A 12,986-nucleotide genomic window follows, 5' to 3' on the forward strand; every position below is an offset into this window, starting at 1 on the left:
TTTCTGGAGCTATTGGACAAGCGTCGAGCTGAGACTCCTGAATGTGGTCTCATTACTGGTACGATTACGAACCCCTGTTTCTGTCAATGTAGTTTGGTACTTGAAGAAGCAATTGCTGACTGCTTTTCTTACCAATCGTAGTCTCAAACCACATCAGCGTGTGAGTTTTTTGGGGGTTTTTTTAATCGCATCTCATTCTTTATTTTTGCGGATGCGTCAAGCTAACACATACTGCGCACAAAGCTTAGACGATCCTCTCATATGGGGTGCTTTACCACTCAAGTATAATTCAACACCGTTGAGCGCTCGATGGGGCCTTGGTGCTCATGATATCTGCTTCAAGAACGGGTATTTCATATTCCCTGATGACTTCAAATGCTGAACCAACCCCTCTGACACTAACGCAGCCTCTTCAAGTCCTTCTTCAATCTCGGTCAGGTATTGCCAACATATCGTATGCTTCATTCACCCTACGGTGGGCTCTTCCAACCAACAATGGCCCAGGCGGTCCGCCTTGTTTCCGGCCCCGGGGCCCTGTTCCCCCTGAAAGCGGCCTTCAGTGCTGGCAACAACGAGACTTTTGCCTCGCCTGCATATTACAAGAACAACCACAACGCGTGGGTCCACGTGTTCCCCGAGGGATGTGTGCACCAGCATCCACAGCGGACCCTCCGGTATTTCAAGTGGGGAGTCTCCCGGTTGATCCTCGAATCCGAGCCGGCTCCTCAGCTCGTTCCTATCTTCATCGACGGCTTCTCAGACATCATGCCTGAGGACAGGCAGTGGCCGCGGTGGGCTCCGCGCATCGGCGCCAAGATCCGCGTTATTTACGGCGAAGCCCTAGAAGTGGGCGAGGCTTTCAGGGAGCAGCGAACGAGGTGGAAGCGCATGGTACAGAAAGAGGAGGAAGCTTCGGGCAAGCAGCTGAGTGTCGGCGAAGTGCCCGAGTCGCTCAAAAACCACCCTGAAGCTGTCCAGCTCCGCATAGAAGTTGCAAAGACTGTTAGGGATATGGTCCAGAAACTGAGGTTGCGGGCAGGCTACCCTCAAGATGACCCGGCGTATGCCCTTGCTGAGACATGGGAGCGCGATCCCCAGCAGAAGCAGTATAAAAGCCCTGTGGACGACGGTCTGGTCCACAAGGAATGATAAGGGGCCTTTTCCTCACCTCGATTTCAATGTATATACACTTGTACGTCTTGTAAACCACCATATAGATCCGGAGCGTGGGCTTTGATATGCATTCATTACTACTTCTTTGCGCTGTTTGCGGCAACTATAGTTATCTTATAGTCAACCACCATTCCGCACCAAGCCCTAAATCAATCGCAGTACACAGGAACTCCCGAAATGCCCCCTTTGCCAAGTTTGCCGATGATACCTTGTTCTTCACCATGATGTTCCTAATCCTCGCTGTCGGTGCGGATGATGCATCGTCATACCCCTATCCGCATGTTACCGGAAACCGCAAAATTGTACGACCACCTAGTCATGAGTCGAAGCGGCCCCTTTTTGGAGGTTCAGTACGTCTCATAGGATCCCTGTCCTGGGTAGGCTCTAGCCTGTGCTTGCAAAGCTTGCTGCTGGTGCTGCTGCATAACGATGTCGTTGAACCAAGGATGCTTAAGGGCTTCGTGGGCGCTAATGCGCAGTTCAGGGCGTAGCTGAAGCATCCGCTGCAGCAGGTCGATGCCCGTGGGGTCGATCTGGGGAAGAATCTGACGAAGGTCTTGGGTGGCATACATCTGGAACGTCGGCTTGTACTCGGGGAATTGGGTAATACCAGTCCAGGTGCGTTCAGTGGGCGTTCCCATGATGCGGAAAATCCTAATAATCTGATCTTCATTTGTCGTGCCTGGAAACAATGGCCTGCCGGTGTACATCTCCGCCATGATACATCCTGCGGACCAAATGTCGATGCTTGTGTTGTACGTCCTGCTTCCCAGGAGGACATCCGGTGCACGATACCATAGCGTGACGACCTCATTAGAGAAGGTATTTACGGGAATGCCGAAGGCGCGAGCCAGGCCAAAATCGCCGAGCTTGAGCTGTCCCTTGCCGTTAATCAAGAGATTCTGTGGCTTCAGGTCTCGGTGCAAAACTCTGTTCTGATGGCAAAAGTCGATGCCTCTCAGGAGTTGGTACATGAAAGACTTGATCTGGTGCGGCTTCAAGGCGCCCCTGTCGCCGTGGGTATCCATGTATTTCTTCAGGTCGCCGTCCATGTATTCGAAGACAAGCATCAACTTGTTCTCGGTGTGGATGACATCGTGGAGGGCGACGATGTTCTCATGCTTAAGCTCCTTCATAAGCGAGATCTCTCGAATCGCAGTTGAGGGTGTACCCTCTTCCGAGTCTAGGTGGATTTCCTTGAGCGCAACAAGCTCTCCGGTTTGTCGGTTTCGACCCTTAAAGACCTACAAATGCGCAGTTAGCCATCAGGAAGTAGCGCGATGAGCGAGGGGAGAAACATACAGTCGCATATGTGCCCTCGCCGAGCTTTTCGAGCTGCTGGAACGAGCTCGGGTGTCTCTTGCCGTCCATTTCTGTTATAATATATGGGAAGCGTTGTCTGTGGGATGAATTGGCTATTCGTCGTCTGCTACTCTATCAGGAATCAAGCTGGGTTCCGCCTTGAAGACGGAGAAAGGATATGTCGGCAAGACGTGTCGTAAGAAGCGCTGAGCCTCGAAGCGTGGTAGCCGAAGGCTGGTGGGTGGGTGGATGGTGATGGAGACTGCGCTGACAACGAAATGTCAAGACTTCAGATGGGGTCCTGCGAGGTCGAACTCTTCGCGTCGTAGTTGTCGGCGGATTGAAAGATCGAGCGACAAGGCGGAGTGGGTGGGAAATGGGAGTGATGCCAGCGTTGAACGTGTGATGGATGCAAACTGGTGCGGATGCGGCGTGGTTTGGTTGGGTTCTATGTCGATTCGTGGATACGACACCGTGGGATTTACCTGAGGGATGGATGTATCCGTACCTAACTCAGACTGACAGGTACTTATGCGACAGCGACGCAACGCAGCAATGCAATGTATCTTTACCTCCCCCAAGTGGAGGACGGTACTTGGTCGCTAAGGGTAGGCGCTGTGAGTCAAGTACTGCTGCTAGTAAAACAAATAAAATAAAAAACCCCGGAGGGAAACCACAACAGGATCAGAGAGGGGCACCTTAGAAGCTCGGTACGTAGGGGATTGGCGGATTCGACTGTCTTTCCCAGGTTCTCCAACGGCAGACTGCCCAGTGGACAGTGTCCGTCATAATATTGTACCAAAATATGGCAGGGTGAGAAGGGACAGCAGTCCAATGGGGGCATCTCCTTGGACCACCACCCAAGCCTGCCCTTCCATTCACTCAGCTCGTCTACACCCAAGACCCAAGCCCTGAGCGCCTGGGCAAGATCTGACCAAGAGTCCCTTCTAGTGTCCCCTCACCATCCCCCAAGTCTCCACACACACCCCGCACTAGTACGGAAATGGTCACACGCTGCTGCCACTGGACCTCTTATCACCTCACCTTCCTGACCTCTCAGGAACCTTATCGCTAGCCCCCCATCTCATCCGCCATCTCCAACACCGACACCACCACCACATCGCCCCGGCCTTACATTAACGCCAGTTCCAACTGCATGCATAGATGTCCGTTCAGATATCTACCTTACATTCACCTATGAGAAACTCTTTCCACCGCTCAATATTCCTAGCCGCTATAAATTGTCACGAATTGATGATACCCTCGTTTCGATATGCGACCTCTACCTGGCAACAATGCGTTCTCGGGGAACGCTTCCTCGGGTGATGGAGCCTCGGACTGCTTGGCTTCTGCCTCACAGTCTACCGCCACCCACATGTCTTTTATCCTCGCCGACGAAGCCACCATAGACTCCTCAGTATCAACGCAACACCCTTCCACTCTCAGAGTGCGCGACCAGCGGAAACATGCCGCTCACGCCATACTTGGTGACGTCTCTGCCCCGAACCGTGAACACAATACTGCTCCTCCCCCGGCCGTCCCTCGTTCCACCTCTACAATGCCACTCCGTGAAGCCTCAGTTCATCGACCAGTTTCTACGACAAACCTATCGCCCGCGAGGCTACAGACACCTCCACCTCCACTTGCGTCTCAACCCATGACGCCGATATTGTATGGCGTATCTGGACCCTGCTCCGCTATTAGTAGCTCTTCGTCTCGGCGCAATTCGTTGGTAGGATCACTGTCCGAATACCAAGAAAGCTTCGTCATGAGCGCGTTTGGGGCTTCAGAGCATGGACAACCCCAGAGTACCTACAGCGGCGAAGGTGCCCAGCAGTTCATTATGCCTACCATCAATGTTCCTAGTCGGAGACCTTTCACAGAAACCGGGAAGAGCCTCGGGAGGCTCAAACTCCTCTTGGCTGGCAGGTCAGGTACGAACTACCGATTGACTGCTACACTCAGAGCCATCACTGACCCCGTTCGGTCCTTCAGGTCTAGGGAAAACTGCTTTGATCCGAGCGATTACCCAATCTTGCTCCCATATCGTACACGTTGACCCTACCATGCCGGTTGCGATGGCATCCACGGGCTTATTACCCGCAAACGCACTACCAAATGGCCCTCCCATTGTTCAGGGCACCTTCCAGATAACTGAGACGTTCGCCAGCACCAAGCCATATCCACCATGGTGGAAAGAATCTATGCAATCGAGTTCTATGTCTGGCACTATCAGTGCTGATGACACGATACTGGACAGGAACGTTTGTCTAGTGGATACACCGGGCTATCAGGAAACATGTCGAGTACGTTGCGCAGATCGTTCCGCATATCTTGATTTTGAGTCAAGCTGACAGAGTAGCCTGTGGATACCGTTAGTCAGGTTTCGCAATACGTTGAATCCCATCTTCAGAAGAACCGTCTTGACGGCCTGGAGGACCCGGATGTCTTGAAAACAGTTGGTGGAAGCGGTGGCTTGCTTGTCGATGCCGTACTCTACGCTATTCCTAGCTCAGGTAAGATTTGTTCCCGTCTCCTTGTACGAGCAGTTTCTGAAGTGGAATTTCAGGTCTTACCTCGATGGACTTTCAGTACATTCGCCAGCTGGAACCACTTACGAATGTGATACCACTTCTTGCGCATGCCGACACCCTAACAACGGAGCAAATTACTGCAAGCAAAGAGCGCATCGCTAAACAACTAGCTGAGGCAGGCCTCAAGTTGTTTACTTTTGCTCCGTCGATCTCCAATGCAGAAGAACCAGATATCTACGCCATATCGAGCGAGTTGGGGTCGGACCCCGATATCATGGACGCTAGTCTGCTCATGAGTTCCGAATACGTACAACCTCTTGTGCCGACCGACCTCTCGCGCTTGTTGGAAAGTATATTTAGTGCGGATGGGGCAACGTGGCTCCGACATGCTGCTGCAACGAAGCTTCTGAGCTGGCGCCTTCGCCATCCCAGGAATAGTAATGGTTCTGCTGGTTTTGTCTTGCAGGCGGAGGGGTATACGGATAGGCGATTACTTCGCACTCGGACAGGGTCTTTGAATCCTCTCGCCATGAGCCGCCTGCCAAGCTATGCTCGTTACGAGGAGCGGTTCTGTCGAGTACAGCTCACAGATTGGGCAGCCGATTTGCAACGCAGCTTAGCCAATGAGAGGGCGGTTCGAGAGAGGAGAGCGCGGGAGCAGGCGGTTACGTGGATGAGAGAACCATGGCGGGATGGGCGTTCTGCGCGGGGCGTCGATGGCGGCACGGCCATGGCATTAACGCGTACCCGGGGACGAGGAGACCGTCAACCGTCTCTCAGCAGAAGGAGACACAGCACAGGCTCGGATCAAAACTGGGCGCTAGTGAGGCACCAGGACCCCTTGGGCTTGCTGCAGCTCAAGGCCGATTTCAAATGGCAGAGCTGGAACACCTTGGAGATGGTCGGCAGCCTTGGAATACTTGGGGGCCTGGCGTGGCTACTCGTCTGAAGAACCCACGTTACGCCTTGGTTGACTTGGAGGGCGAGTAGAGATCAGGAGTAAATAGTAATAAGGCCATACCGCGTGAGCCACACGCCAAACCTGGTGTCATCCTTGATGATGCAACGAACGGCCAAGGTAGCGTTTGCCTCAGATGGAAGAATCAATCCATTTGGAGGCGTTTATTCTTGGCGTTTCTGCCATTGTTTGAATTATTGGTTGAATCCATGAAGTAGGTAGGCAGTTGATGGAGTAAACTAAGCACTCATGCGCAGATACGCGTACTGATTGAGACGTCAAACGCAAGTTTTGGCCTGCCCACCTTCCGATCCATTACCCTCCTCTTTTCGCTTATCTTATCAAGACAGTATTGAAACTAACGAAAAGGTATGATGAAGGAGCTACTTACCTGAGCCAACGGGGACGAGACGCGGCAAAAAAGCAACACAGGCAACTTGAAGGATTGCAGATTTGTGAATCCCAAGGCTGCACCTGTCCCGCACGCTTACAGCGCTGCAAGCTTGCACGGACCTTTCAGTCTGGGCTGGTATGGTCGCAATTGACGGCTCCGCTGGTTGAAATTAATGTCTGCTTCCGATTGGATGACTGAGAATAATGCGATCTACCTTAGTGCCCTGCCTTGCCTGCATACCCTGCTGCAACTTTCGACGCGCCTCACCCACTCAGTAGTGCCTTGCCTACCTCTAAGCCTCGCGTCCTAGACAGAGGTAAAGCTCCAGCCAGACTCTCTGTCCAATACTCTTCTTCGGCTTGAGCTCAGATACAGTGCCGCAGCGATAACTGCTTTTGGGTTGTTTGCCCTTGTTAGGAGCCTTCCTTTCCAACATCCTCTTCCTCTTTATTTTCCCTTCTCCCCGTTTCTTTCCCTTTAGCACCCGTCATCGTCACCGTCGCCTTCGTCTCCTGGCCAGGTGCTGCCGCTCCGCCCAATCGCCTTTTTCCCACCAGCTGGATCATTCTTCGCGGATTCCTTCTTGACATAATCCGAACCCCGAAGCAACCGCCCATCATGGCCAGCGAGGAAAGACCTTTGGGTGTGACGCCGCCCATCTCCTCCGCTCTCCCCACCGAAGCAGAAAACCATGCGATGCAAACTCTCATCGACGAGTTACGGAGGCAGAACACCTTCGAGAGTCCTGCGGACACGCAAAAGAGGCAAGCACTATCATCCAATATACACACATCAGTACGGTGCTCTTCATGCTGACTGTTCATTGATGGACTACAGAGAAAAGGTTCTGGAGCATCTCGCGCGGATATGCGACGAATTCGTCAAACGAGTGGCCCGGAAGCGGGAGGAAGGCAATGACGCCCTCATCAGAGATGCTAGGGGCAAGATCTTCACATATGGCAGTTACCGCTTGGGTGTCTATGGCCCAGGATCCGATATAGATACCCTCGTTGTCGCTCCGAAATACGTCACCCGCGCCGACTACTTCGAAATTTTCCCTGACCTGCTCAAAGAAATGGCTCCATCTGGCGCTATTACAGATATGGCCGTCGTTGCAGACGCTTTCGTGCCCATCATCAAGTTCGAGTTTTCCGGCATCAGCATCGACCTGATTTTCTCTCGCATTGCCATGCTTAAGCAACTGCCCAAGGACTTCACCGTCCAGGATTCTGGCCTGCTACGGGGTCTTGACGAAGCAGAGTTGCGGTCCCTCAACGGTACTCGGGTGACGGACGAGATACTCAGCTTGGTTCCTGAGCAGGCTACTTTCAAGTTAGCTTTGCGCGCCATCAAGCTTTGGGCACAGCGACGTGCCATCTACGCCAATATCATGGGATTCCCCGGCGGTGTGGCATGGGCCATGTTAGTTGCCCGTGTCTGCCAATTGTACCCGAAGGCCGCAAGCTCCGTCATTGTTAACAAATTTTTTCACATCATGCGCCGCTGGCCGTGGCCCCAACCAGTTCTCCTCAAGCAGGTCGAGGGTGGTCCTCTCCAAGTTCGCGTTTGGAATCCCAAGGTTCGTTCACCCTATGTCCTCGGCCTGGCTTTGTTGATCTATCGACTAACCTCCAGCTGCAGCTGTACAAAGGAGATCAGTTCCATCTCATGCCCGTCATTACTCCCGCCTACCCATCCATGTGCGCCACTTACAACATCACTCGATCCGCTATGACGGTTATCCAGCAAGAGCTCCAAAGAGGATGCGATATTACAGACGCCATCATGTTGGGCAAAAGCCCATGGAGTGACCTTTTCATCAAACATACTTTTTTCACCCAGGGATATAAATACTACATTTCTGTCATCACTTCCAGCACAGACAAGGAAGCCCACAAGGTTTGGTCAGGCTATGTAGAATCCAAGGTGCGTGTCTTAGTTCAAGGCTTGGAGCAGCATCAATCGATAGCGCTGGCCCATGCGTTCAACAAGGGCTACGAACGCCGGCACAGGTGTGCGAACGAGGAAGAAGTTCACCAAGTTCAAGCGGGGAACATGTCCTTCGTGGTCAAAGATGACGAGGTTCATGACACAAGTCTAGTGAACGAGGAGAAGGTCGAGACGAAAGCAGAATTGAGCAGCATCCCGGGGCTAAAGTCGGATCCGGACGGTGTTTCTGGAGTCAAGAAGGAGGAAGACGACTCGACTGCCACCAAGCAAGAGACGCTATCAGCTGCCGACATCAAGACGGAAAAAGAGAGCAAACCGGTTCCTCCAATCGACGTGTTCACTACCACACACTACATAGGACTGACGCTGAGTGAAGGTAGGTTTTCGCTGGTGAGACCATGATCGATGGTCGGCCATTCTGGCCTCCTCTGCATGGGCTATACTGGGAACAAAGCTGACTATGTAGGCGCGAAATCGCTCGACTTGTCCTACCAAGTCGAAAATTTCAAGTCACTGTGTACAACATGGGAGAAGTACGACTCCGCCTTGAATTGCTTGGCCATCCAGCACGTGCGAAGGTAGGCCAGACGTAACTGCTAGTCTCTTGGTGGTTATCAGCTAAGAGTGGTGCAGTTTCAACCTTCCCGACGATGTTTTTGAGCCCGGAGAGAAAAGGCCCCAGAGACCTCAAAAGAGGCAAGCGAATGCGAACGGCGCGGCACAGATCAAGAAACGAAGTGCTTCAGAGGTACTGCATGGTTTGAGTTTACGGTCACGCTCGAGGACTCTTTACGAGGCGACCGAGTCCCCGACAAGTAATTTGCTGACAGATTACATAGGAGAATTCACAGCCGCCCGCAAAACGGCAGCAAGCTTCCGTCACGGCTGCGGGTTGAGCCTCTTTCTGGGACACACCATCTACCCACACTTCCGCTTCAAGATCGCACAGGATACCAGCATCTAGCATTTGGTTGTCATGTTGCCGCGGTGTTGCCGTGGTGTTTGGCAGCCCTGGCAACGTATCTGTTTGCCTCTGATCTGCTGACCAACAGGTAAACATACAAGATTGATGTTTTCATCTAGCTTGGCTTGACTAGCCACCAGAAAGAGTTGACGACTCGGCAAGACGTAAGTGCTGCCAGCTTGGTAGTGCAAGCCTTTTCGAGTTCCTTCCACAGTTGGTATTACAACGAAAAACAACATAAAAATAATAAAAAACCTCGTACGTATCGTGGACTTTTGGTAGGTTGCTCTTGGGGATTTGCTCACTCTGAGCGACCTGGGGAGAGCAGAGACTACTAAAGAGCAATTCAGGGACAAAAAAATTTTGACATCCAAGAGGATTGCAGAAGGAGCGTGCGCTTTGTATGCGCGGCGAATCTATTCTCTACTTGTCTGAGCGGACGCGGACAGAATTCTTGGTACGCCCGAGATCAACTGTACATTAGATGTCATGAGGCTTAGAGAGTAGACTTTATCCTACTCCAAAACCTTGCGTGGCTACCCTTTGAGTTCTTCGTGACATTTCAATGCTCGCTTCCTGGCATGTACATTACTATGCTGCAATGGGTTCTGATACGACAAGCTAAGATACTCAGGGACAATGCGATGCCGTACGATGCTGGAATGCAGCAGAAGTGGCCTTCACCCTTTGTTCTGCCGATTGTTTTGGTTTCTTGATTGATTTGGCCAATACATGTAGGTTGACAGATACTCAATCATCATCATCATCGCTACCACTCGACCAACCTTCTCGGTATGCCTCGGCGAGATCAGCCAACTCATTGCTAATATCTTCTCGGTCTTCGACACCCATGGAAGATGAAACGGTGGTACGCAAGGCTTTCAGGGCTGCTGATACAGACGTGTCCGTGGAAAGACTAGTTTTGACGCCGAAGGCCGTGGAAGGCTCACCGCCGCTGTCGAGGTAAATTTCGGGGAAGCTGTCGAGCATGGGAAAACCTTTATTCGTGTGATATCTGGTACATTAGATTAGCAATGAACATCATTGCCACCGGCGGGTAGAGACGGCAATTTCGTTACCTTTGAGTACTGGTCTCCACGAGTGCGGCTCTTGGCCGTTGTCTGCCTTGGTCCACGTCATCCAAGTCTTGCGGCGTACCGCGGCTAGTTATCGTTTGGCCGAAGAGGTGGGGTGTGCCTCTGCCGCTTTTCGTGTTCCGTCTTCCTGTCGATGTCTTCGCTCGCAGGATATCAAACAAGTCAGTGTCCAGCTTGACGTCCTCCTTCTCCTCCTCGTCCGGTACGCGGGCGTCCAAGTCCGATTCCGAGGAGGAGTCCACGATGCTCATCTGCAGGCGGCTCATGGTCTGTCGTCCGCGCAGATTCAAGCCGCTAACCAGGTCGCTCAGCGTTGCTTGCAGACCACTACCGGTGCTGCCGGAGTTGAGTCGAGAAGGAAGGCCTGCGGTCTCCATGGCAGTGCTCAGCAGAGCAGTGGCGTGCCAGGGGGACTGTAGGTCCATGTTGATATTGGAGCACAGGCGGGTCTGTGGGAGGGCCATGGGAACCAACATGGAGGCATGTTCACACAAGTCTTTGACAGTCCTTGCCGTGTTGGCCATCTGGAGACGTCTCTGGTCCTGGTTTTGTCTTGTCAGCTGGGCTATAAGCATTTGAAGCACGGTGGCGACTTTGGTGAACACACAATTCGTGTCGCAGGCACAGGAGTCTGCAGGCCCCAGACCCAGATCGTGATTTTGCCGTACTCGTCCCGCAGACGTTCGACGTACTCAGTCGCGAAGCCACCCCAAGCGTCGTCGATGGTCGTCACGATCTGAAGGCCCTGCATCTGGTCGGCCTCCTCGACGAAGGGACGAAAGTCCCGGTCGACGATGTCATGCTCCTTGTCCAAGGTGTCGAAAAGTTCCTTGCCCAGGGCCCACTTATCAAACGGCCTGATGGACGAGTTAAGCTCATAGTCGTAGAGCTGATTGAGAGATTTTGGGTGGTAGAAGACGCGCGAAAAGTCGGACCAATAACGCACGTCAGACGGCTTGAGCTTGGGCGCGGGGGTGCCAAGGTCGAGGCTCTGCTGGTAGGCACTCGATTCGACCTGTGGCTGTTTATGGACTTGAGGGGATCCTTCCCTGGGTTCGTGGTATCACGTTAGTATTGTGGTCTCCCTAGTTGGAGCTTCGTCGACGACAAGGAAAACGACGTGGGTAAGAGACGGACCACAGATGAGCAGGTGCCCCTTCCTGGCTTGCATCGTACAAGGCGTTGATTTTCCGAAGCGATCCGAAACCACCCTTGAGGTCGTACACGACGGTACGCGGGAGGAATGTCTCGGAGCCATCGAGTGCCACGCCTGGGCGCCAGTGAACGTTGTGGTTTACCGGGGACTCGTCCTGGTCCGAGTACGTGAAGTAGGATTCCTGTCATGAGTATGAGAGCCGGTCACGCCTTAAGTTTTTTTCGGACCATGTGAATACCTGAGTGTTCCAGAAATGGGTTGCCGCATAGTTGCTCAGCTGGCCCAGCTGGAGGGTGATGATTTCATGCATCTTTTTCTCTCCGGCACTGATACCCCGCTAAGGTCAAGTTGCTGAGCTAGGGTAAAACTTTCACCAGCCAAGGTCAGTCAAACAATGACCGGCAAACAGGCTAGGGTGCAGCGGATGGTCCCGAAGAGCGAAGCACGGGATTTGAACGACAATGTTGGTGCTGGCTGGCCGGGCCCATTTGGGCCATCAGAGTGAAGCCGAACATTTGATTTCATGGTGGGGGTGGGGTCGGGTTCAACGTGGGCCGGGCCTGTGTCGCAGCAACTGGTCTGACGGCATCGGGTCCGTCCCGATTAACTTGCAAGAATAGCGGACACCGAATGGCTGAGTCGCCAACCGGCGCGAGGTACCCGCGCGTCTTTGCAACCAAGATTTAAGGGTATCCATCTGGCTGGGGTAAAGAAGATCTGGACCAACATGGGTGCACTTCTTGCAAAGTTCTGATCATTGGGTCATTGTGCGAGATGGATGCCCTGCTCGGCAAGGGTGAAGGTATGTTCGTGCCTATTGAAATCAAGGGAGCAGCAGAGGAAGTCAAGCCTGCCAAGATAAGGCAGCAGCAGTGCCTCGCTAAGACTGGGGGATTGTCTCGCAGCAAAGCTCCAGGATTTCGGGAGGGAGAAAGGGGGAATGTGAGGAGCGAGAACAGAAATTCCCCCTTGATTGAGGTCCAATCGCAGTTCTAATCCGAGATCCAAAACCTATCAAGTCACAACACGAGCCAGAGTTTTGAGTCAAGCTTTTGGTGTGTTGGCAAGAGAGTCACCAGCCACAAGGAATGATTTGCTCTGTTGGTTCGTACGTTTCTCCCGTCACGAGACGCGTGAGCGAGGGCTCCAGGTCGGCAAGTCACTGTAGGCGATGCTCGATACGTCGAAGTGTGTCCATAGCCCCGCAGTCGGCTTAGAACGACAAGTGCAGCTTGAAATTGTGGACGTAATATAGTACCTGGTTACGGCAGCTCCCCACAAGGAGAGACTGAAGAGAGTAACGATATATGGTTGAGGTCATGACAGAAGTGATGGCAGGTTTAGCAGAGGATATCCTTTTCTGATACGCGTGCGTACTGTGGGAACAGAGCACTGTGTCATGAAGAGTAAACACTGTACGCGTGAAGTGGTGGAGCCGGTTGAACAAGGAAGGTTGGG

At 52.8% G+C, this 12,986-nt stretch overlaps 4 protein-coding genes across 4 annotated transcripts; 2 read left to right on the forward strand and 2 right to left on the reverse strand.

Moving 5' to 3' along the window:
• Positions 1-211: 211 nt before the first annotated feature.
• ColSpa_03932 (lysophosphatidylcholine acyltransferase) lies at positions 212-1,149 on the forward strand (the record flags this gene model as incomplete). Its single annotated transcript, XM_049270144.1, has 2 exons — positions 212-348; positions 408-1,149. 2 exons carry the CDS (start codon positions 212-214, stop codon positions 1,147-1,149), a joined length of 879 nt encoding a protein of 292 aa, XP_049126101.1.
• Positions 1,150-1,520: 371 nt separating this feature from the next.
• ColSpa_03933 (negative regulator of the PHO system) lies at positions 1,521-2,544 on the reverse strand (the record flags this gene model as incomplete). The annotated part of the gene is made up of 2 exons (XM_049270145.1): positions 1,521-2,417; positions 2,476-2,544. The coding sequence occupies 2 exons, from the start codon at positions 2,542-2,544 to the stop codon at positions 1,521-1,523; spliced, it is 966 nt and encodes a 321-aa protein (XP_049126102.1).
• Positions 2,545-6,979: 4,435 nt separating this feature from the next.
• ColSpa_03934 (poly(A) polymerase pla1) lies at positions 6,980-8,893 on the forward strand (the record flags this gene model as incomplete). Its single annotated transcript, XM_049270146.1, has 4 exons — positions 6,980-7,161; positions 7,199-7,940; positions 7,997-8,687; positions 8,778-8,893. 4 exons carry the CDS (start codon positions 6,980-6,982, stop codon positions 8,891-8,893), a joined length of 1,731 nt encoding a protein of 576 aa, XP_049126103.1.
• Positions 8,894-10,025: 1,132 nt separating this feature from the next.
• Positions 10,026-11,838, reverse strand: ColSpa_03935 (protein DML1; the record flags this gene model as incomplete). The annotated part of the gene is made up of 5 exons (XM_049270147.1): positions 10,026-10,290; positions 10,355-10,914; positions 10,980-11,421; positions 11,510-11,709; positions 11,767-11,838. The coding sequence occupies 5 exons, from the start codon at positions 11,836-11,838 to the stop codon at positions 10,026-10,028; spliced, it is 1,539 nt and encodes a 512-aa protein (XP_049126104.1).
• Positions 11,839-12,986: the final 1,148 nt, after the last annotated feature.

Source organism: Colletotrichum spaethianum (assembly GCF_022836535.1).
Source record: "Colletotrichum spaethianum MAFF 239500 DNA, contig08, whole genome shotgun sequence".
NCBI classification, from domain to species: Eukaryota; Fungi; Ascomycota; class Sordariomycetes; order Glomerellales; family Glomerellaceae; genus Colletotrichum; species Colletotrichum spaethianum.